Source organism: Toxorhynchites rutilus, chromosome 1, assembly GCF_029784135.1.
Source record: "Toxorhynchites rutilus septentrionalis strain SRP chromosome 1, ASM2978413v1, whole genome shotgun sequence".
Lineage (NCBI taxonomy): Eukaryota > Metazoa > Arthropoda > Insecta > Diptera > Culicidae > Toxorhynchites > Toxorhynchites rutilus.
The window spans coordinates 34,660,911-34,686,997 of NC_073744.1; the positions used below are offsets into that span (position 1 = coordinate 34,660,911).

The 26,087-nt window shown below is 38.3% G+C and overlaps 1 protein-coding gene across 1 annotated transcript in view; it reads left to right on the forward strand.

The window, feature by feature from the left end:
* Positions 1-21,895, forward strand: part of LOC129763357 (proteoglycan 4) — a 154,308-nt gene extending 132,413 nt beyond the window's left edge. Inside the window, exon 8 of the mRNA XM_055762324.1 lies at positions 21,533-21,895. Within this exon, the coding sequence (XP_055618299.1) occupies positions 21,533-21,538 (6 nt within the window). The 3' untranslated portion in view covers positions 21,539-21,895. The remainder of the gene's footprint in view (positions 1-21,532) is intronic.
* Positions 21,896-26,087: the final 4,192 nt, after the last annotated feature.

Consider the following 26,087-nt stretch of genomic DNA (forward strand, 5'->3'; position numbering starts at 1 on the left):
CTGTAGGCACTCCTTAAGGTAAACCTGCCCGTTTACCATGCCGGTCATCACGAAGGGGGCGCTCCGCTTTCCGCAAGAGCAGATCGCTTGCCACACCATGTACTTTTTGGCACTTGGATAGTTTCTGCTTGCGAATCTCCTCCGGAACGCTGAATTTGTCCTCTGCGGAGAAGAACAACAGGCCCGGCAGCTGACGAAAGTCCGCTTTGACGTAGGTTTCGTCGTCCATTACCAGGCAATGCGGCTTCGTCAGCATTTCGGTGTACAGCTTCCGGGCTCGCGTCTTCCCCACCATGTTTTGCCTTTCGTCGCGGTTAGGAGCCTTCTGAACCTTGTATGTACGCAGGCCCTCCCGCTGCTTGGTCCGCTGGACGAATGAACTTGACAAATTCAGCTTATTGGCGACATCCCGGACCGAACTTCTCGGATCACGTCTAAACTGCTTAACTACGCGCTTGTGATCGTTTTCACTGACGGAGCATCCATATTTGCCGTTCTTCACCTTCCGGTCGATGGTTAGGTTCTCGAAGTATCGTTTTAGTACTCTGCTGACCGTGGATTGGACGATTCCCAGCATCTTACCGATGTCCCGATGTGACAACTCCGGATTCTCGAAATGAGTGCACAGGATTAATTTACGACGCTCTTTTTCGTTCGACGACATTTTTCCAAATTTACGAAAAATTGACAGTGAAGCATGGCCAACGTGATCTATACACTCTTATCTGATTATAAGCGAAAGCTGAAGATATAATTCCTAAAAATTAAATTTCTACAGCGTTTTTTCCGTGATGCAATTTGATGTGACACACCCTTTATATACAACCCATTACAATTTTTTCTTCTAAAACCTCTAGAGAATACGGTTTTATTCGTATAAAAATGTATCTTTTTCGCACTCAAGAAGAATGTGAATAGAAGAATTCAATAAATCAACACACGGCGCCTCACATTACCTTCGAATTGACGTTTTGAGGGGTTTGTTTCAGCTCCCATGCACTTTATGCAGTGAAATATGTATTAAAAATCTGGATTAATTTTTGAGTAGGTCCCACAATATTATTCAAATACTACAATGAACACATTCTATACAAAAACATTTTACTTCTTATATCAGGCTTGTCCAGACCAAATTTTGCTGTCAAAATGAAAATGAGGTATCCTTCAGTATTTCCTCCAGCTCAGAGAAATATTTTTGGAAAAATTATTACAATTTTCGTTGGGCAGCAGACTAAAAGACTAAAAACGTAATTATTGTTGAACAAAAAATGAATTACCTACATACTAAAACAAAATAAAAATTTCAGCTCAAAACCAACTCAAAATAACCTTCAAACGAGTTTTGCCAAACGGTGGTCCGAAGTCTTTGTCGGCTGTGCCAACAATAGTGCAAATGCAATTTATGCAAAGTGTACTTTATCTCTTTTCATTGCGAGCTACACTCTGTCCAACTTCTATAAGACCATCCTGATTCTATTTCGTTGCCACACAAACAGTTGGAATTTCAACAAGATACATTCATACATTGTTGAACGCTTAGAATAAAGTATATTTAACGTCAATTTCGTTCAAAAGAGTTGTTTGTTTATTTATTGTTCTTAAATATGATAATTTCAGCTCTCCAGTTTCTATAAGATCACTTTAAAATTCATAAGTATTATCAATGAAGAATTCAAAACGATCGGCTGACTTACATGTCAATGATTAGTAATCTTGCCATTTCGACTAATAACCTTTAAAATTCGTGTTGGAATACTATTTACCAAATTCTGCTGAACGGATTTGTCGCGACCTTGAGTTCCTCAATCGTGGTGTACCGTTTTCCCTCATTGTAGATTTTGCGTACAAGTATCCCCCCTAAGATTTTCAACATGATTTAAATCTGGAGAGTGAGCCGACCAGTCCAAAAAAATAAGTATTTGGTCCTTAATCCATTGCTTAGTTTCCTTGATGGTATGAATAGTAGCATTGTTTTGCTGGAATGTTAATTTTTTGTGGCGATATCCATGCAAAAATGGTAGGAGAGAAAATTCCAGAACATATATGTAATCCTTGAATGATGTGGAAGCTATTTTGAGCCTTCCGGTTGCACAGAATCCCGCCCAAACCATGCACGAGTCTCCATCAAAACTCCTGGTTGAAAAATACTGTCCCCTTTTCCGTAAATCACGCCCGTACCCGTTGAAACCATCAGGACCATCCAAATTGAACTTTTTTTCGTCAGTGAAGATAATCTATACTTTGAATAACTTTAACTTATAGCAAAATGTATTCTTTTGGTAACATTCTTTGTCACAACATACCATGTCCCACTGTCGGTTCATGTGAGCTTTGGCAAAACTTAGACGTCTTCCGATTCGAGATGGTGTAAGATGAGGAGTTTTAACCTTTGAAGCTCTCTTTATGTGAGGATTTTTTACCAAAATTTGACGAATTGTCACTTGTAGTTAAAATCTTGCTCATTGTAGTTGAAATATTGGGTACTTTCGTATTAGCGTCACCGGAGCCGAAATACAATAGATAGCAATTACTTAACCGGGCAAACTTTTTTCAAAAAGTGTAATTGCACTTTTTCTTGCAATTACAAACATACTGCCAACTGAAGGTCACTTCAATTAATTCATATGCGGCACTCATAAATGCTATTATTTTACATTCCGGGACTAACAAGTACAGAGTAATGAAAGTATCCTAATATAAACCTGAATTAATCCATTTATGGTGAGATTCACCTTTCTTATTTCATGTAGTTTTAACTTATTACTGGCAGAATTTTTCTTTCAAACGAAGGCTATTGCTTTCATTTTCATTGTTGGCTGTGGAGAAATGTCAATGCTCAACAAGCATTTGTTTCCGATTATCCATTTCCCGAAAAATCGAACATTTTCCAAAATCTGCAATGTACAAATACGCTACGAAAAATTAATGGCTAGAGGGTTGGGAGGTTATTATTCTGTAGAATAGAATCACCATTTAAGTTTTCTTCTTCGAGCAGATCAGCCACTTAATCCGGCGGAAATATATTAACTCAGCAATCATTTTTTCACTTTTCAATTATTACGCTGGAAGAGATAGATTTATCAAGTAGGTGACCATTTTTCCCCACGTGACCACATTACCCCTACTACCCCTAGTACTGGTGAGAGATATCAAAAAGAAAAAAAAGTGCTCAAAGTGTTCGGAGGGTTCAGGGACAAGGGTTGTAAACAATCTAGATTCCCAGCCCAATCCGTTTTTCTGTTGACCGTTCTCTTAATTTCGTATCGAATATGTTCTTTGTTCCTTTGGAATTAATAACAGCCTTCCGGGGTGGCTATTCGATCCCCAGAGCAATCCCGCTACCCACTGAACAGAGTTACCGTGTTCCGTCACAAAGTTGAATGGATCCCTCCGCAAACGATGCCGAATGTCGACAGTTTTAAACGAGGTTTAATTATTCAATAACAAATAAAATTTGTGTGTGCAAAGGGTCCATGATTTCGATTTGTGTTTCAGCCTCACCCACTTCACTTTCTCTTTCCAAATTTAATTTAACCCACCATTCCCATTCCGCCCAGCATCCTTGGCCATTCCATTGATTAATTGACTTAATTTCGATTCCAATCGCCAGCGGCAGTTGACGTATTGAGCTCTCCGCAAATAAAACCGTAAACTTCTCCCAGCGATGTGCCGTGTTTCCCATTGAGTCCGAAATCCATTCCGCTGAACGTTGATTCCCTGGCCGGGCGCTCTACCCGCTACAGTGGACTGGCTTGAAAGGATAATGGCAACCGAAGCTATTAACCCTTGCCTTTGTCTCAAAACCCTACCCCTCGTGGCGAAATCGTGGCGCGTAGGCTTTTAAATTCCACTCTGATTTAGCCGGCCGTGTCGTTGAAAAGCCCCCATTTTCCCGCAGAACCTCCGAACCGAACCGAACAACGGCCTTGACCCAGTTCCGTTGGCTTATTTTTATCCGCGCTCAAGTCACACATGGGAAAACCCTTGACTCAGAAACGGTACAACGGAGCCCATGTGTGTGCCACTTCCTTTCGTTAAGGGGTAGGGGAAACCCCAGTTGTTGTTTTTTTTATTCCCGCATTTGCATGACTGAAAAGGTAAACACCCCTGTTTATCATAATCCACCACGTTTCGCCTCATGTGTTTGTGTATGCCAAATGCAGGAGTGTTTTAAGCTAGACCTCACCCCAGGTTCGTCCCACTCCCCGAAATAAATTGGTTTCCGAAAGGTGTTTTTCTCTGGGGACGACTTGAAGAGGGGATGGTTAGTGTAGAGAAGAACCTCGGATGGTTGAGTGGCCTCAAATTGTTTCGCGAATGGGCGCCGATAGTGGCTACAATTGGTTCCCTTGAATAATTAATCCCGAATTTCCGGGAGGGAAAGGGACAACACGCACTAGATGGGCCTCGGTGGATGTCTCTGGGCTTCGCATCCTGCCGGTCTTCATGTATGAATTGTGTGGGTGCGCTGGGTTGTGGGCCTTTGGGCTGGCTGGGACGGAGGGGTTAATCCGTCAGCTTTCCGTCTTTTGTGGTTTGCCTGGCAGCGGGGTGATATACGTGGAAATCCAGAGTTCAAGGTGAGACTCGCTGCGGTTCGTTGGATTTGGACGGATCGTTGAACTTGTGGCGAAGCACGTGCGGTGTATTGGTCGTTTCCCTTTTCCGGGGCAACGGAGAGTAATACCAAGCTGTGAGGGAGTGGAATTGTTGGTACTGTTGTTCGTTTGTGTTTTTTTTTTCTGGGAAATGAAATTACTAACGGGAATGAATCCTTTCGATTCGAGTTAAAACGGCTTGTGTTCCGGATGACTGGCGATATGAATGTGATTGCTGTTGGGTTCCTGTTATTGAAATTTACGAATATACGAATTTACTATTGTAATGTTACCATCGCTTGATTTTTCCATTTGAGAAATATTTCTAGCGTGGTTTTTGAAATAATTTCATTCCTAGAACCCTCACGAGAGGTACGCCATTATCGGCTATCCGTTTTCCGACATGATCGAAGTTATTTAATTATCAAAGGGACTTCTACTGAGTTGGAATATTAAATTATTGACGGGAATTAATCCTATCGATTACTCTTGACAAATTTTGCGATTCCAGTTAAAACGACATGTGTTCCGGATATGATGCTATGAGTTTGATTGCTATTGGGCTCCTATTATTAGTGTGTTCTACGAATTTACTATTGTAATGTTGCCACAGTTTCATTTTGCTTTTAATTTTACATCAGTGAGATAATTTTGATGTGACTTTTTAAAATAATTCCATTCCTAGAACCCGCACGAGAGACATACCATCATCGGATATCCGTTTGCTAACACAATAAAAATTAATTAAATATCAACGCAACTCATACTGAGATGAGTTAAACAAATTGTTCTATTTCCAATCTTTTTATCAGTTTATCATAAATTTACTAGCTGACCCGGCAAACGTTGTTCCACCACATGAATTATTTCTAGTGAATATTTTGGGTGTTAACCGATTGAGCTGAAACTTTGCACAGATCATTTTTTGGGCCAACAACAAAATGTACATGGTCAGTTTTTGAAATTCGATTATGAATTTTTTTCCATACATCCATTGCCACCCTAATACGCATGTACCAGTGCAAATCGGTAGAATTTTTTTGATGAAGAATCTCCCAGGCCAGAACGAGAATCGAACCCGAGCCCCGAACCCGATTTTAAGAATTTAAATAATTGGAGGCGATCTGGCGTAATGGTAACATTAATACCTCTCCGGCTAAAGGTCACGAGTTCAATTCTCACTCCCGACATTCTTCCAAGAGTGGAAGTAAAGTGACAAACCAGCCAAAGGTGGTGAAAGTCACTATAATACAGACAAAAAAAAAGATGAGACTTTCAAACAGATATTAGAAGTACAGTAAAACCAGTTTTTGTGAGTTTTTTTGGACGAATTTTTTTTTGTGCGGTTTTTTGTTCTTGTGCGATTTTTTCTGCGATTTTTTTGTGCGGCGTATGAAAAAAAGCATATTTGACGAAGTTATCGTCCATTTAGTTTTTTTTCGATGGTTTATATGCATTTCAGCGCGAAAAAAGAATATTTGCGTCTCAATTGTCCACTTCTGAATGATTTCAGGAGTGGACAATTGAGACGCAAATATGCAAAATAAAATCCCCTCCTCCCATCAAATGCTCTAATTTTTTTTAAGTTTTTGCATGACATGATTTCTAATAGCAACACGTTTCGACATGCGTTTCGTACGATTTTTTATGCGATTTTTTTATGCGGTCCCTATCCCCCGCACAAAAAAAAAGTTTGCTTGTACATGATTTGTAGATCTCAAACAACATTGCTATTAAACATGTAGCACTGCATAGGATGGACTGTTTTTGATTGAAATATTTGACATGATGAGCTTTTCTGAAAAGTGGTTTCTTACAAGAACTTCTTTCTCTGACTCTTTTGCTGTTCTGCTCGTGCATCCTATGCTAACAGATCATATCGAAATTCACATCGCATCACAGTCAACTTGACCCTACGCCTTTCATTAAGGATGCCAAATCAGAAAACAGGTCACGTTTTCATGAAATAAAGTTAACGTTAATAACTATTTTTGCCGCGAACGGATTTTGATGATTTACATACCAAACGAATCGGAAATACCCTAAGATTTGTTTTTTATGCTATATATTACAATCCCCTAGTGTGTAAATGGTTTCAATTGATGAAAACTAGAAGCATTTCCATTTTCCCATACATTTGTCATTTGTGAGCTTCCCCACCCATGCCGTCAATAACGTGCAACTTATCGGCGAACAACAAAGGGGAATGATTTAAAGTCTCCGTGAACAAATAAGAAAAGAAGAAGAAGAACGAGAGGGAATATTTGTTTAGAGCATAAATATTGGATCTCGCTGATGCAAACTTCGCGAGGACACCGACTGAACAACACCGTTGCTGGGCAAGCTGGACGGCGAGGGATCGAGTGCCTTTCTCTAGGCAATGGAGGTGAACGCGTGATTTAGTTTCGCATGACAATAATAATACTATCTCCACCAAGGATGACAGCTAAGCTAATCGAGACCGGAAATATAAATAGAAAGGGCTTCTGTTGTGAAGAGCGCAAAGCGGAGTGCTTAAACAAAATAACAACGTAGTTCTACATCAATAATGTGGTCGTGTCTTGGGCACAACCTCCTATATTTTTTTTTACACTTATTTAAAATTTCGCAGTTTTTTGGAAGTATTTGGTATTCGATATCGATCTATATAAAAAAATTAAATGTCAATTTTGGCACTTACGCAACATTGCGAGATTACGACAGAAAGACATTCACCCGAAATTCCACTCACTCGAATGTAACATATATCCGAAAGCAACAATTACCCGAATTACGAAAGCGACACTTACCTGAAAGAAGGATATACCGTCGATGGGGGTGAAAATGGGTTATGGGGGTGAAACTGGGTCAAGAATGGAGAAAGTTACTATTAGTAAAACCTTGACAAATATTGCGAATATTTTTGAAAGCTGTGAGCCATTTAATAGGAGACATATTTCCACAGCTTCCAATGCATAATACTTAAATGTAGTACAAAAAATTATTATTTAACAATTCACTAGAACTATTAAAATTGTAAATATTGGATAGAATGATTCTTTAAAGTCCTGCCAGATGAGTCATTACTGATTTTGTACATCAAAAATTTGTTTCCATTCGAATTTCAATATTTTTGAAATAATCACTTATTTACACTGAGTGGGGGTGAGAATGGGTCAAGCACAAAATTGAATTCCATGCCAAACCGATGTAGTGATTGTCAGATGTTCATGGAAATTGGTAGTTTTATTTCTCATCGTAAAATATTAGACCCGTATTTTTTTTTTCATTAGGGTGGCCATTTCCATTTTAAAGTGGTCCGAAAAATCAAGTTTTCCCCCTTTTTATCCAAAAATGACTTTTTTCAATAATCCATAACTTTTGATCTACTGGACCGATTTAGTTGATCGATATATCAAATTAAAGCCAATGAGCAAGTTTGCTTTGAAAAATATTACACTTGGAAAAAAACAGATTTTTTGGGTAATTATTGATTGTAATTATTTTTCATAGCTCACATGGTTTCGGAATTAAGGTCAGTAAATTTTTTTTTTCTTGAAAGTTGAGATGTATGTAAAAAAATAACATATTCGAATATCTGAAAGTGTTTTTTTTTTCGTTTGGACTAGAATCCAAGTTTTATGCATATGTGGTATTTCATGTGGTTTCAAATTGGTATATCGACCATCTGAATCGGCCCGATAGTTTAAAAGGTATGAATTTAAAAAAAGTCATTTTTGGAAAAAAGGGAAAAATTATTTTTCGGACCATCGGTTAATTTTGAAAAATCATAACCCAGTAAAAAAAATAACGCATCTCAGAATTTTGGATATGTTATCTAAAAAAAAACCTTAGCTTTCAAGAATAAAAAATAAAAAACTAGCTGACCCGGCAAACTTCGTCCCGCCCAAAATTTGTTTTTTGTTATCAATACCTTCAAACATTCACGTTTTTTACTAAGCGCAAGTTCATAGGTCCAATCGCAGAACTGTTCATTGATTGATCTTCTAATCGACCCCGTTGAATTTACCTTTTACTATAAATTTCCTAGTGCTTCTACCAAAACTCATCATTATAATAGCAGATTATTTTCAGACACAATTCTATTTCGAGATTTTTCAACCACTTGCAAATAACATGTTTCTCCGTTACATGGAATAAATGTTTGATACAGAAAATGTGATAGAATAAAGACAGCCCTAAATCACTTTTATCAACACATTCGACAATCCATTTTTATTGGTATAGATAGAAGAAGATGAAGATATTTCGTTAGCGCAAACATCAAATGGACTAACAACGCTTGTCACTATGTAATTGTAGAACATATGAGAATTCCTTCAGAGTTTCAAAGAGTGAAGCAAATGTCATTAGTTTTCGAGTTATGCAGAAATTTGTGTTTCATTTGTATGACAGTCCACCCTTAAGGCTGATTTAGACGATGCCAGTCAGCGCTCTAGTTGAAGTATCCAGTGAATAGAGAACAGACACTCTGTTGAAGTTAGAGGCCAATTACTTGTTCGATACTGGTACAAGTAATTTGAACAGAGTGTCTGTTCTCTGTTCACTGGATACTTCAACTAGAGCGCTGACTGGCATCGTCTAAATCAGCCTTTAGAGAGGGGAGAGGAGTGTCCAACCACCATAGAAACATTTATTGCACCCTAAAACCTCCACATGTCAAATTTGGTTCCATTTGCTTGATTAGTTCTCGAGTTATGCAGAAATTCGTGTTTCATTTGTATAGCAACCCTAAAATGGAAATGATCACCCTAATGATAAAAAATACGGGTCTAATGTTTTGCGATAAACAACAAAAATACCACTTTTCAGAGAGTTCCGATTAGTGATCCCCGATTTTTGAAATTAATCGTTCATCAGCTAATCGAATAGTTTTCAGCAGTTTGTTATTCGATACGATTAATCGGCCCAAATAATCGATTAATCGATTAATCGCCACACTGAGAGAAATAATTAGTAATATTAATATTTCTCATTTACTAGAAAGTCATATGGAATCAAAAAAGTGTTCACTCCGCCTGAAAATCAATTATTATCTTTTACTCACCCCTAAAGTCGTAACAAAGCTCAAGTCACGTTGACGGCATTGAGCTTCGTTTACGAACTTAGGGGAGCGTCAAAGATAATGATTTGTTTTCAGGAAAAAACTGCAGCGGCTGTACGTTTTTTTTCTCCCTGAGTTTGGATCGATTAATCGACGTAAATTATTCGTTCGCTTCGATTATTGGCTGTGCAGTATTCGTTCGATTAATAATCGATTTCTGTAGGAAGTATTCGATTAATCGATTAATCAAACGATTATCAGGGAACACTAGTTCCGATCGGGCAGTCGGCGGGTGCAGACGCATTTTAGTTCGCTCCGCGTTTGTTTTTTCTTCGTCGTGCAACATGTTCAAACGTGTTTCGGTTTCATCCACCGTGTGAAAATGTGTCAAATGTCGGAGTATCTTCGAAAAGTATTTGCTCAGAAAGACTATAAAGTGCTTTTTTTCGTTTTTTCGCCAATTTGCCAATTCATCGAACCGGCTCAGACTTGTTCGCGTGCCTTCCCCCCATCAGTTTTAGTGCAAAGTGTTTGTGTGTGTGTATGTCGTAGTGCGTTTATCACCGCGGGAGAATCAGCAGGCGTTATGCCACATCGTGAGCTAAGTGCTTCTGTTCATTCTTTCCAACATTTTTTTTTTCATAAAGATTTGGATGCGGTATAAGATGCAAGTCCCTTTGGTGGGCCCACAATTGCTGCGTACAGTTAGACCTCTATTTTTTTGTTTTGAATTCCCCTTTTTCCCTTTATAATGGATTCGCCCAATCATTATAGTGATATCCAGAATACATGTTTTATATAGACGGAAAAGTTTGTTTTGATTATCGCCCCACTCACACATGGCGTTTAAAACTATTCGTGCCGCTGTGTTCTTAATCGTCGCGCTCTCTGTGTTAAGCGACATTCCTCTCTTGGATGTATATGTGTATGTAAGGTTGGTTTTTATTTTGTAGATGAATGATGCTTCTCCTGTTTGAGAGTAGCGAGAACGGAGTAGTACAATGAGTTGTTGGTGGGATGACCGGATGCGGCGATGTGAGGTACAAGTCTTTCTGATTCTCCCGTACCATGGGCTCTCTGCTCTTAATCGTCACACGCAGTTATTTGCGATGACGTTCCTCATTGACGCGTGAGTATGTGTAGAGAGGGTGTTTGTGTTGTGGAGCTAAGGGAAACTGTTCTTCTCAAGTTCTCTCTTCTCTTCTGCAAGGTTCTCTTCGCTCTCACACATACATTACAAGGGTTTCATTTGGTTTGCATCGGCAGCCGCATCACTGCAATTCTGTGTAGTCATTCACTTCTCGCAATTGCATACGATTCGTGCAGCCGCACTTTGATTGCATATTGGGGAGTTTTATTTTATTTCATCTCCCTGTAGTTAATCAATTCCTTTCTGTAGAATGGTGATTCTGAAAGTAGTGGAGGATTTGACCACGGCTTTATCATGCAAGCCACGAGTGTCGGGAAGTATTTTTCATCACCTGTAACATGAACCGACATGTTTTTGCACTTGGTGGTGTCAGCGTGTCAGCGTTTTGGTTGCTCTCTTCACTTGTTCTTGGTGTTTGTGCAAGTTTTCTTTTTTGTATCTTTCGAGTTCATCGCTTTTATTTTTTATTTTCAATGTATGTTTTTGTTCTTTTGTTTAGGGATGTTTCAATCCATCGTTGTTTATATGACGTATAGTGCGGATAATAGGGGGCCTGATAGCGTGCTTCAGTTGGGGACGAGATGATTGGTATGCAAGGCTAAATACACTTCGTCTCGTTTTCACCGTGGGGTGGCGTTCGTAATCAGGCTCATGGTTCAATTATGTTAGGAATTTTTAATTTCAGAATTTCATAATTTGAGTCAGGAGACTCTCATTTTAGTTTTCATTTGAAGTAATGGGTTAGTTGATTATATTAGATACATTTATATTAGTTTTTGGTTCCTGGTTTTTCAAATCCAGCCACTAAATTGAGTTTATAAACTAAGGCTATAGGTTCGTCATCCGTTTAGTTCTCTTGGTTAGCTTCTCAGATTTCCGAAACATAACTCCCGCCATCGTTATTAGAGTTCGATACAGAGTACGCGGGATGAATAATGAAATATATCGCCCGTCTTATTGGTTCCATAGAAATTCTCTCGGTTACTTTTTCAGGTTTCCCAAAGAGACTCTTCGCCGTCGCGATCGAATTTAGATTCGTACATACGATTAAATAACAAAATATACAGCCTGTCCAATCATACTAACAGGTTTTCCTTTTTGGAATACCTAAAGATAATCTCTGCCGCGTGTTATGACTTAGAAGATTTTCAGAATTTTGTTTCGTCGAGTGGTCGATAGTTCGTCTATACATAATCACATCACTTACCACAGTGAATCCTGATTCTTACCTCTCCCTACTAACAACTATCCCTTCCATGATAAACGCTAGGGAACCACGCTATAGAGGCGACCCTTCTGGCCTTCGGGCGGCGAATATCATACTAACATTCCTTCCCTTCTCCTGGTGACTGTAAGGACGTGGCCGGCGTCGTTATTGACCTTTTAAAGCTCGAATCACCGAAAATTGCACAACGAGAATGATTTGCTAGTCCCAAGCGTCATTCTGTGTGTTCTTTGTGCAATTTGGTTGGTTCAGGTCGATCACGGAGAGCAATTACAAATAGTATAGTCTACGCAAGCTCAAGCTCAATGAACAAAACTACCACTTTTCACGAAAATCTGAGAACCACTATATCGGTTTGACATGGAATGCATATAAACATTTCCATCGCACTTCTAGGTGGATTGACACTATTTTCGTAACTCAAATAATCATTCAAGACACTTACATGTTGTTAAATTATCTTGAAATTATTGAGAAATTGATTTCTAAACACATTTCTTAATAGAAAGTAATATTCACTACTTTGACCCATTGTCACCCCCTCTAAGGGTCAACTTTCATTTAATCGTAGTTCAGTAAAAAAATAATATTACTCAACAATTAGAGAACAGCTCCTCCTTCTTCCAACGTTGTCTGTACATTTTTTTTTGTAATTCCGCGGCACATGGAATCAATTATTAGACCAAAGAAAAGCTTCAAACCTATATGACCAATTCACCCCACACCACATGCAAAAATTAAAATGCAACTAATTTCATTTATTGTTATCAAACATAAGTTTCGCTGCATCAAATTGTTCCTCTTCTATAGGTGAACAGTGCTTTACTGCACAATACACGAAAAATTTGTTTAATCAACGGAGAAAATCTTAAAGCACGATCGAAAAACATACATTTTTAGACAATCCAAGTGCTTGCATTGTTTATGCTTCCGCTTCCCTCCACCTGTTAAATTTTACCTAAGATTTTTCACGTTAGGTACATACGGTTCAACAATAAAAGGAGATGACATTCTAAAAAAAATCCAAGTTGAGCCATACTTTTCGCGATAAAGGGATGGTCCAAATCACCCCGTATGTCAAAATCACCCAAACTTACCCTATAGGTTAAGTCATTCGGCTGACTTACTTTCACTTAGTAAACACATCAAGTACTTTGAACTACCAAAATCCTATCTATCGATCACAATGCTAAAACATTAACAATTCGTCCTCCAGAGACCCGTTGCTCATTATTTGGCAAACCACATCCAGCGTGGTCCCATCAATCACCACAATTCCAGCGCCCCCCGATTGTCTCGTTTGATGTTTTCCGTTGTTTTTCCCACCAGAAGTTGTTTCAAGAACTTTTTAATGATGGCATACTCGCTATCCCTTCCCGGCTTCTACCCACTGGAAGCAACGATTTGGAAAGGCTGGTGTTACAAAATATATCTTCTCGTGGCGGTGACTTTGTGAGCAAGAATTGAACGATTGTCGCACCCACCCATCCGCGCATACATACACAAAAGAGGAGGCACAAATGCGGAAAGAAATTTGCAATAATTTCTCGTTTTAATCCAATTAGGGTGCCTCTTGGTGGAGCTTCCGGGAATCCTTTTTTTTCCGCCTGAGCATTTTTCGCGATTTCGCAATTTGAGCGATTTTCCCTTTTTCCGAACGCGGGTACGGACAGCCCGGTGGAATGATGAACCGGTTGAGTGGCGGAGGGGCTGTTTTTAGTTCATTTAATTTTTGTCCCGTCGCTGCAGACGAAGCAGAACGTTTGTGCTTTCCTGTCGCCAATTTGGCCTTGCGTGAATGAATTCCTGGTGGCCCTGGCAGTCAAGCAGCCAAGCGACCCCGCGCTGGAGCGAATGAAAAATTGCATAAATATGAACTCCGCCAGTCGGAATAACCGGAGGCGGTACCGCGGATGGTTACCGCCGAGCTGGGTGCAATGAAAGGGTGGCAAAAAAAAACGAGACGGTTGGTCGGTCGTGACGCGCGGCGGCGGCAGTTTCCCGGTACGATCTGAAACCTCCTGGAAGGAGAGAAGGATGGGATAGGGAAAACGAAACGCTATTCAGTTTCTAAACTTGCTCTCGGAGGAGGAAGTAGAGGCGGAGAAGAGACTTCTTTTGTCGAAATAAGAATGGTTCGCTTTGGGTTGACTTATGCGGAGGATATTTTTTGTGGAGATTGGTGGGAGGGAATTGCTCAGTTTCGTGCGTAGAACTGAAGCGGGTTGTCGGAGGAATTGCGTAGGATTTTAGGTATAGAATACATTTGATTGTCATGTATTCTATACCTAAAATTGAATGTCTAGGTCTAAAGGCGCGTCCACATTATTTCGAATGATGCCGATCGGCCTGTACCAGGCGGCATATTCGGTTCGTTATGTATTGTGGACGCCCCATCGGGTGCACGAAGCCGAAGTCCCATCGGATGCACGAAGCCGTCACGAACAATGTCGTCAACGCTAATTTACTTCGTTTTGTTTTGGTTCGACTTTCTCGAACCGGACCCACTTGTTTCGAATTGAGTTCGGTTTGATTCGAGTTGGTTTTCGGCACGTCGGCAAGCCCGGGCGGTTCGTCCACATTTAGTCGGCTTTACCGGCCGGCCAAGGCCGATTGGCGTAATGTGGACGCGTCTTATGTATACCAAGGCGCGTAGAAGTATATCCTAAGGTGGGCCAACTTGCTAAAATCACTCTTCAGCCATATTGGAAATCTACTGTGTTTTGTTTGTAAACAAAACACAATACGCTTGTGCCCAAGTTTGCTCGTGATCAGTCTGTCTCTTTCACGCTTTAAGGAAATAATTCCCCTTCTGCTTTCTTCCGTACTGTTTTCATATACCGCTCCCCTAACCAACTTAATGACGAAACGGCCTCACCTAGTACCATAGACCCGTCTTGATGTATACTTGGTAAATGAAGAAATGCACACTGACAACTGGTCGGCTGTAGTTTTTTAAGGTATGAAATCCGTTAATGTGAACGTATTCGTTAACGTTAACATCTTTTTTGAATTCTTCGAAGAATTGAACAACTTTTTGGAAATGGAGTTTTTTTTTCTGATTTTTTGACATAGGATTACGTCTTTCGGGAACATATTGGGGTACAAATTGAAAATCGAAAATTGGGCACATCGTGAAAATTGTCCAAGATTGCAAATATATGCAAGTCGGGGACATTTTTATATTTGCAAGTAGGGTGAGTGATGCGATTAATTCTAGCAAATAAAATTTAAATTTGGAACTTCAATATTGGTTGCTTCGTGAAATTTCATATCAATGACCGATCGTGTATTGTGAAAAATTTAGCACAAGTGTAATTGTAAAATTGTATATGGTAGCACTTGTGTTAAACATGACCTGATATATTTTTTTTTCCATTTATTTATTAGGCTCAATAGCATTTAGCTGTAACAGAGCCGGGTTTAATCGTGTACATGTACATATGTTTTATGTTTCTATAAATTGTGAATTACACAGTAGTTAGTAGTAGCCATTTAGGCGTTAAGTTTTTCTGTTCCATTACATTATGGTAAATTACACAGTAGTAGCCATTTAGGCGTAAGGGTATTCTTTCTGATCTTTCATTGTTCAGCAGACCGGACAGCGGAGACAGTTGATATTGATCATTGTTGGGTTATTTATAGAACAGCAGCCCGATGTTTCTTGCAGAGCAGAGCAGTTGTATGGATAAATCGATCTTTGTTTCACCGTGGATCGATTTTCATCGCTGATGATGGTTGCGTGGACGTAGTTATTCTATAACAACACAAAGATGGTCAATTGAGGGCCCTGAGTTTGAACTCACGATCGATCGCTTGGTAAGCGAACGCGTAACCAAGTGGCTACGGAGACCCCCCTATGACCTGATATATGAAACGATTCATTTCAATTTTCAAAAAGAAAAACCAAGGTGTGTTCCCGCTCGAGAAAGGGTCGTTCGGTTTACGTTGTTTGTTTTTTGTGTGTTCATTTCCACCCAAGGAAAGTTCATGCGGCGAGAAAAAATTGAAAAAGTGAAGAAATATTCGAAAAAATGATTTCCCATATGCTCTACATATCGTATTAGGTGTTGTTAGTCCAATTAAAATTCGCATTGGGTTGAATAAACACTCAGAAAATAAAAATCATATAAGAAAATTACCTTTTCCATTTCAAATATGTTTTCTCTATATTTAAGTAACATGTTTTTACTGATGAGAAAAATTGATAATTGTGTTCGGTATTGGTATTATCCTATATTACATTGGTGAGTTTTTTTTCTTTATTTCATCCATACATAACACAGGAGGAATCTCGTCTAGGATAGGGCGGTTTTCATCATACCTCATTCCACTTCAACATATCTATCTTCTATCGCGCCACCCAACGACTGTTTACCATACTTCTGTCATCATCACTCGGTAAACATTGGTCGAGTGAACAAACAATACCCAACAACCAAACAAAATTGCCCTTTTCAGGGTCACCAATTCTTTATCAAATAGTTTAACGATGTAATTTTTCAAACATATCCAAAATCAACAGATAGCCCAACGGAATTCTACGTCAACTAGGCGGTCGTGTCTCGGACACCACCCTCCTGTGAGTTTTTTCAAAAATTTGACACCTAAAAAACTTTAAGACATTCCAAATGTAGGATTTTTTTTAAAGCTTCATACAAATTATCATAATATTTAAAAAAAAAAATTACACTGAAAAAAATATTTCAAAGTTTTAAATTCATTTTTTTTGAAAATACTTTTTTAACTCTCAAAAAAAAAAATATATAGAAATATATATATATATATATATATATATATATAAAAATATATATATATATATATATATATATATATATAAATATATATATATATATATATATATATAAAAATATATATATATATATATATATATATATATATATATATATATATATATATATATATATATATATATATATATATATATATATATATATATATATATATATATATATATATATATATATATATATATATATATATATATATATATATATATATATATATATATATATATATATATTATATTATGTATGGAAAAATATTATATATATAAAAAAAATATATATCTGTCCCGAAGACACTTCTGGAAGCGCTAAAGGTGTTGAACATGGAGAAGGAATTGGCCGGCATCCAAAAGTCGGTCATCCTTAGCACCTGCGCGATTGTCCGACAATTTCTCGGTCAGGACTGAAACAGCACGAGCATGCAGATACGTGCATTCCGCAGAGCCTAGTCCCCCTTTGGCATTCAGAAGCCCGGGGGCAGGTGAAAATTCTGGCTAGGTTCGCCTAGTTAAGAAGTGAGATAAGTCTATATATATATATATATATATATATATATATATATATATATATATATATATATATATATATATATATATATATATATCAATATCGATATTAACCGACCGTTTAGTGCGATCATTTTTGTGCATTTCCTCATTTGTGTGACCGGTTTTGTACGAGTTTATCATTTGTGCGATTCATGTTCCGATTTAATAATAAAGTCGCACAGAGGAAGTCCCACAGGTGAGTAATTGCACAGGTGAGGGTCGCACAAAAACAAGTTGGTCTGTAGTTTAGGTTAACCTACCTAACTAACCTTTTAGGTTAGCCTTATTAGTTAGGTTATTGAAAATAAAAACCATTCGCACGATCATTGTATAGAAGTTCTCTCGGTTCCCTTCTTAAGTTACCGATTACCTTCGCGGCGGATATTGAAATTGAAGTGGCACGATTTAGTCACAGGATTTCATCCCGAGAAGATTTTTGAAACATACAGTCTATCGAAAAATTTAGTGTACTAATGCTACTTGACGATACTTTCCATCTATTTGGTATAAAATATTTCGAATACATTGATTCTTTTGATGCATATTTATTACTCACACATTTAACTAGCTGTACATATAATTCTATAAATGAAATTCTGATTATTATAAAAAAACAAACATACATTAGAATTCCGAGAAAAGTTTTCTGCTAATTGTTTATTCCCGAAAATTGAAAACAATCTCTATTCTGGGCATCGCAAAATTGAGTGTACACCTTGAATTTCTCCGAACAAATTAGTCTTGTAAGTAAGTTTTTTTTGCGAATTAGCTTTTGTTTTAATCAGTAATTGATGAAAGATTTAATATGTGGGAGTTAAATTTTAAATGCTCGCTTTCAGACTCTAGATTTTAGGATCGAAATGGCCTCCGGGCGCTTGAATATATTATTAACTGGGGAAAATTAGGAGCGTGATGAATCACGCACATAAACATATATCGCCCTATTATTTTTTCTATGGTCCTATTTTCGTGACCGGAAATGGAGGGGTCCTCAGCCTTCTTAGGCTGTCCAAAAATAACCTTCGCCGCTCCGTTTGAGATGCGATAAAGATTGCTAAGTTCAACGAATGACGGAGTGCATCATCGATCCAATTGATTTTAGAGAAAAATATTGTGGCTCCAAGAAATATTGTGGCTCCGCTTTTTGTGGAGGTATTTCCTGGTGACCTTCTCAGGTTTCTCATGGATCCTCCGTCGTCGGATATAAAAAATTCTAAAATTCAAAAAGTATGCAACGTTTGCTTTAGCGTAGAGATGTTTCACGGTGAACTTCTCAAGTTTTAGTAGACTTCTTTTGTTGGTTATAAAAATATTAAAAAAAATTGGAAAGTATGCGACGTGAGCGTCTACGAAATATGTTGTGGGTTAGCATTATTGTAGAGGAGTTTCCCAGTGATCATCTCAGGTTTCTCATGGATCCTCCGTCGTCGAGTATAAACATATTTCATAATTAGAAACCATAGGAGAATTGTAAGTTCGCTTTTATTATAGAGGAGTTTTCCGGTGATCTTCTCAGGTTTCTCATGGATTCTCCGTCGTCTAGTATGGAAAATTCGAAGAATCAAAAATGCTTTAGTACAGAGGTTTTTCCCGGTGATCGTCTCAGGGTCTCATGGATTCTCCGTTGTCGAGTTTAACAAATTCGAAGAATCAGAAAGTATGCGATGTTTGCTTTAGCACATAGGTTTTTACGATGACCTTCTTAGGATAACTTATGGATAACCTCCTCCGGCGGGTGTCAAAATATATGAAGAATTGAGAAAGTAGACACACAATGAACCCAAAATATATCGTCCGGTCTTCGGATAATCGAAACATAATCGATTCTCAGGATTTCGTTTCGTCGAGTGGTTGAATGTCCGCATATACAGAATATCCTCACTTACCACAGTGAATCCTGATTTTTTATGCTACCCACAAACACACATCCTTCCCATTATAAACGCTAGGGAACCACGCTATAGAGGCGACCCTTCTGGCCTTCGAGCGGCGATGATCATACTAACATTCCTTTCCTTCCCCTGGTGACTGTAAGGACGTGGTCGGCGTCGTTATTAACCATTTAAAGCTCGAATCACCGAAAATGATTTGCTAGTCCCTAGCGTCATTCTGTGTGTTCTTCGTGCAATTTGGTTGGTTCGGGTCAATCACGGAGAGCAACTACGAATTGTACAGTCTGCCTCAGCTCAAGCTCAAATTCGTAACTTTTGAATCACTGAACCGATTTAGATGATCGATATATTTGATTGAAGCAAATGAGCTAACTATGAGGGGAAAAATCATTTTTCGGGCCACCGGTTGACTATGAAAAATCATAATAGAATATAATAGAACAAAATAGAATCTCTGATATCGAGATATGTTATGTAAAAAATCCTCAGCGTAGCAATATTCCCTATCAATTGATGCAAACATCTTTCCGATCCAGTAAGAAATGTTTGAGTTATAAGCATTTGAAATCTTGAATTTTTTCCTGCATGTTCTGTATTTAGGTTTTCATTTTACCCCTCATATTCTCCGGTTAGACGTAGTCCCACGTCAAAAATAAAATTGTGCATGTGCCGCTGCAGCCATTCAAGTGCGAATATGCCGTAAATATGTGGCTCGTGGTTTTGCCACAAACTGCCCATCAGAGAATTGATCATGTGGCTTCGATGAATGAGATGAATATTTTTCGTAGGGCTACGTAAGTTCTCTGGTCTATGCCGAAAAGACGCACAGTCATTACAGTCAAGTTTTGAACCTCAAATAACCCTTCTTTCAGGGTTTTTTCCTAAGTTATGGACGAATCACGGCAACAGAATCGCAATTAGATAGGTTCGAGTTTTTGTGAAATAAAGCGAATTCTCGAGACTACGTCATGGTGCGGAAATCGGATTGTTATCCTTGACCGTGAACCTCACAACTAAATCCAGTTGCTGTCCGTTCGCTTGGCGTCCATTGAGAAATTTCCGAACACCGCCTACGGGACACAACGCCAACAATATTCCACCAGCCAGGCCGAAAACTTTGCGTTGTTTTCCTCGAAACAATGCAAGGACTGAACGCATGTTGTTTCATAATTCTTTGCTGTTTATTTAGGGATCGAAAACCATTTTTCCTAGAATTCCGGGTTAAATTCAAATTTTCCAATTAGCCTCTCACGTCGCCCTCCCGTCTTTCACGTCATCATTTTCTCTTTGTGGATTTTTTTTACTGCGGCACCGCGTGTAAGAAAGTTGAACACAGGAATCATGTTTTAATGATGTTACCGTCTGTAACTGTCACGTGCTGCCAAAAGTTCGCTCCGGAGCTGCGTGGATCGCTAACGAGCCGAGGAGACGGGTGGTGAATCTGCCCGCGAGATTTGCTAAATGGAAGAAAAATTGTTTCAATTACCGGCAGTGAGGAGAGCAAATTAAAATACATCTCCTTTCGAGGAAAGCGTTTTATTAACGTTATTTTAAGGAACAAATGTTTTCTCAGAACCAAAATCCATCCCACCATCGTCGTCCTTGTAATGGGAAACGAAATTGGAATACAAATGCATGACTGTTTACGTTATTGTTACACTCATCAAAATCTCATCCAGTCATCCCTCGTCAAAGTTATGCGAAGTGGTGTATAGACTCTCCCTTCACTGCGAGTCTTCGCACAAGCAAGCGAAATACAACCCCAGGAACGTGCTTTTCCTCTTATATTTTCGGAGACACAGATCGTGATATCTCGAGCGAACGTCGCGACACGAAAGGATTCCTAATCAAATCACTGTGTCTGTGGCGGAATCGCGAAGTGGGCGAAGGGAGCGCACGGTACTAAATGCTCGTCACCTGTCGTCTTGCTTGCTTGCTTCCAGCCCAGCTGCCTGCAGGGTAGCAGCACAAAGGATACGTCGGCCCTTATTAGACCACTTGGCGGGAAAATAACTTCCCTGGCCTCAGGCGAACGGCTGAAGATGCCAGATGAACCAACGATCATTCATTTAAAACTGCTCCGACTGCTTGCTGTTGTTTTTGCTGCTGCTGCTGCTGCTGCTATTGCTGCGAAAGGATTTTATTCTGAAGCACTTGCGGGTCATGTCCTGGATGTAAAGGACAAAGAGGCAGCACGCGATGCGTGCTAGGTTCGATCCGTTCTAAAACTTATAATTTTTGATAAATGTTACTTTATATCATTTTAGATCTAGAAGCAAATGGTTGACTGCTGGAGGCTGACTCTTCCTAAATGAAACAAAAAAAACAAACGTTTCACCAGAAAGTGTTCTCTGTATAATTGCCCTGGACGAATGCAGTGTGTGGCTTAGCGAGAGAAAAAAATATATAAAGGAACGAACGAACGAGTCGGACATCGAGAGGATGATCATTTTGCAGTTAGCGAGTTGTGGTTAAATGAAATGAGAGACAAGCTGCCATAGTTCCGTGATTGTATATTTTTCTAAAATGTCTTGTTACGATACAATATTTGGTAGTGCTAAGTGCGATTCCTGTTATAAGTAGTAACTCTAGATAAATTTGTGCAATCTATAGTTTTAAGTGGAAACTAACGTAGATGGACAATATAATCAAAAGCAATCAATCATTGAAAAAAATTTTGGCTTTTATTTTATGTGTCTTCATGTCCTCATTCAGTTCCACTTGGATCCTCGTTTTCATTCCTAGGAATTGTTCGCCATAAACTATTTGACAGATATAACTACATCATTTGTTACAAATTGTGTTAACAAGTAAAGGTAAGTATTTTTCATTAATTCATTTATTTTTACAGGCTCAGTTACATAAGTTTAAAGGAGCCAAACTCCTAACTGTATTGTTACTAGTATATATATACAGGGTGGGCCATTTAAAGTGGAAGGATTTGTTTTTGCAATAGCAAAGTAAAGAAGTGGAATTTGAAATTTTTTTTTTGAAATTCATTTATTTTGGTCCAAGGAGATTTGTTCTAACTACTTTTTTGATTATGATATCTCGTAAATGACCGCTTCTGGCCTTGACCGCAAAATGTGCCCTTTTTTCAGCATTTTCCATCATTTTGCCCAATGTTTCGGCCGATATGGCAGCAATTTCTTGTCGGATATTGTCTTTCAGCGCAGCCAGGGTCCTTGGTTTACCAGTGTATACCTTGGATTTTAAATATCCCCATAAAAAAAAGTCAGGAGGCGTCAAATCAGGTGATCTCGGTGGCCAGTCATAATCGCCGTTTTTCGATATTTTTCTTCCGGGGAACATTTCGCGCAATAATTTGGTCATGGCAGCCGCTGTATGGCATGTAGCGCCGTCCTGTTGGAACCAGTAATTGTCCAATTTACTTTCACGAACAAATGGCAATAAAAAATCGGTTATCATTGTCCGATAACGCTCCCCATTCACGGTTACCGTTGCTCCATTTTCGTTTTCAAAGAAGTACGGGCCGATGACTTTATCGGCATAAATGCCACACCACACAGTAACTTTTTGGTCGTAAAGAGGTTGCGTTTCGATGAATTGAGGGTTTTCAGTAGCATAAAACCGACAATTTTGTTTAGTCACTCCTCCATTCAAGTTGAAATGCGCCTCATCAGACATTATGATTTTTTGCCAAAAGCCACGTTCTTTTTTGGCCATTTCTATGGTCCATTTCGCAAAATCAAGTCGACGTGGTAAGTCAGATGGGTTAAGTTGTTGAGCCATTTGAATTTTATACGGAAACATTTTCAAATCAACACGAATTATGCGTCGGAGAGTGGTTCGAGCGATGCCTAACTCTTACGAACGATGGCGACCTGATGTCGATGGAGTCTCTGCAACACTGGCTCGAACGGCATCAATATTCTCGTCGAAACGTCTTGGTCCTTGTCTGGACAGATGACTGGCATTACCAACACTATCAGACGATATAAATTTGGCATATAATCGACGTATAGTGTTGTCTCCAGGCGATGTTTTAACTTTATTTTTATTTTTCCACGCACGTTTAGTTAACACAATTGAGAAGTTATTTTGAATGTACAGCTGAACAATTTTAGCGCGTTGTTTAGGTGTGTATTGTTCCATGGTTAAAATTGTACTGAAATGACGCTTCCAACGCGGTATGACATTTGTTAATCTGACATCTCTGTCAAAAGTTATGGGGTTGCCAGATGCTTCCACTTTAAATGGCCCACCCTGTATATACATTTTCCCTTAATTCTAATGTTAATAATGTAGAAAATCAATTACTCGCGGTCTACAGGTGAGATTGATAAATACAGAATGCTTAACTCCGTCGGTGATTCGCAATCTTGCAAGTTGCGAAAATGTTCAAAAGCAAAGGGCTATGGAATGTCCAACGAGTGGAAGTTTAAGAGTAGGTTATTCTCGTGACAATATAATGATGATATTTTGATCGTAGTTATACGGATTATTGTCAAAGTTAGCATTACTAAAGATTTTTCAGGCTTTTGGAGTTTACCCAGAAACTTTTCAAAATCAATTGTGAGATAACGTTGAGAATATTTTTCGTTTTATCATTTTTTTAGTGAAATTCCTTCAGCTCTTTCATTCGTCTCAACGATAAAATTTAGACAAGAAAAAAAATATTGCTCCAGGAAACTGTTACTGGCAGTTATACAATTATTAAATTTTTACTTTATCATGATACATTTTTATTATTTTTTTCAATCGAGATAATACCCACCTTACACAAGCAGAAATAAGTAGGACTACACCAAAAGCTTATAGTTTAAATGAGTTATGGAACATCCAACTAATTTTTCAGTATTTCTCCGCATCATTACATCTTCAAAGCTCTCAAAAACAGAATTCCCAAAGCAATTATAACTACTATGTAGCACCTTCCGCAGAACGAGAACCAGAAAATTAGAGTCGAAACGGCTGTGTGGTCGCAATGGAGGTAATAGCTACCGCGGCGGAACGAATTTTCATCTTCAGTTTTTAATCGAAGAACACAACTCTCACCACGGTAAAATACATTCTGCACATTCGCCTTAAAACGTGCTGCACTTCGATGCTACTTCTAACCCGGAAATAATGCTCTAATCCGCGAAAATTGGATGATCGATCGGAAAAAATTACACATAAGCCCAAAATTCACACAACCTTTCTCCTGGCAAAATATACAGCTATTCCATGCCAAACCTAGACCTGTAGTTTTTTTTTCATTAAGGTGCCCATTTACCTTTGAGGGTGGTCTGATGAATCATCTTTTTCCCCTATCCTCTATCTTCAAAAATTCATAACTTTTGAACTATAATAATCACCGAAATTGATTGAAGTCTCTACGTACAAGATAATAATCGAGGATAAGAAATTGTAATGAGTATTGATGATGTGACAATGTTACAGTTGCTATAAATCAATGTAGTCTGACTGAAAACATGTTAACTTCGAAAAATTATAATTCAAAAACGAAAAAATACCACTCTGATTTTCAGATATTTTTTGTAAAAACTCATCAAACCTCAGCTTTTAAGAAGAAATATGGGAAACATTTAGCACCCTCTATCATTAACCATATAAATTATCAAAAATACAAATTCAATAAATAATTACTGAAACGACATCCTTTTTTCTCGCAAGTGTGATCTTTTTTTTTCAAAAGCTTCAGAAGAGATCATTAGCTTCAACTTGATATGTCGATCATCCGACTCGGTCTAGCAGTTCAAAGTTAAGTTTTTTTTTTAAAAAGTCGTTTTAGGAAAAAGGCGGAAAATTTGATTTATGAACCACCCAAAAATGAAAATGGACACCCTAAGGAAAAAAATCAAAACAAAAATATTTTTGTTCATGAAAATCTGAGAACCGTTATATTTGGTTTGCTATGGAATGGGTGTATATACATTAGGGTGCCAATTAGTGTATGGGAAAAAATCGACCCTTAAAATTTCAAAAAGTTACTCTATCCAAAATGTTCACCACCTCGAAAAAACACCCTATGCCAAATTTCAGCTCAATAGAACTTAAGGGAGAGTGGCGCAAAGCGGTCAAAGTTTGAGTTTTTTGAAAATCGAAAAATCACCCAAGTGTCCCAACGGTAAAGGAAATCGGGGTTTTCGAAAAAAATTTTTAGATGCCAAATGTTTTAAAATGGCATGAAACGTCGAGATCGTCATCTCGAAAGTTTTGTTCTGTCAAAAATCGGCACTCTGGGACTTAGTTTTTTTCCGGCATGCGAAACGAAAAGTATGGTTTAGGGTGCCAATAGAAATAGTCATCTCGGTTTTACATTCGGAACTTGATACGAAATGTTGATTTGCACAATAATATACCCTACGCAAAATATATATAAAAGTCCCAGAGTACCGATTTTTGACAAATAAACACCTCCTCCAAACCACCTCGAAAAAACATCCTATGCCAAATATCAGCTCAATCGGACTTAAGGGAGAATGGCGCAAAGCGGTCAAAGTTTGAGTTTTTTTGAAAATCGAAAAATCACCTAAGGGGAGAGTAAAGGAAATCGGGCTTTTCGAAAAAAAAATTGATGCCAAATGTCTTAAAATTGCATGAAACGTCGAGATCAAAGTTCACCAAAGGTCACCTTGAAAAATTTGTTTTTGTCAAAAATCGGCACTCTGAGACTTAGTATTTTTTTCCGAATACGAAACGAAAAGTACGGTTTTGGGTGCCAATAAAAATAGTTATCCCTATTTTTTATTCGGAACTTGCTATGAAATGTTGATTCGCACGATAATATACCTTATGCAAAATATTAGCTCATTCTAATTTCATTTATTAGTGTTGCAGACGTTTAAATTTGAG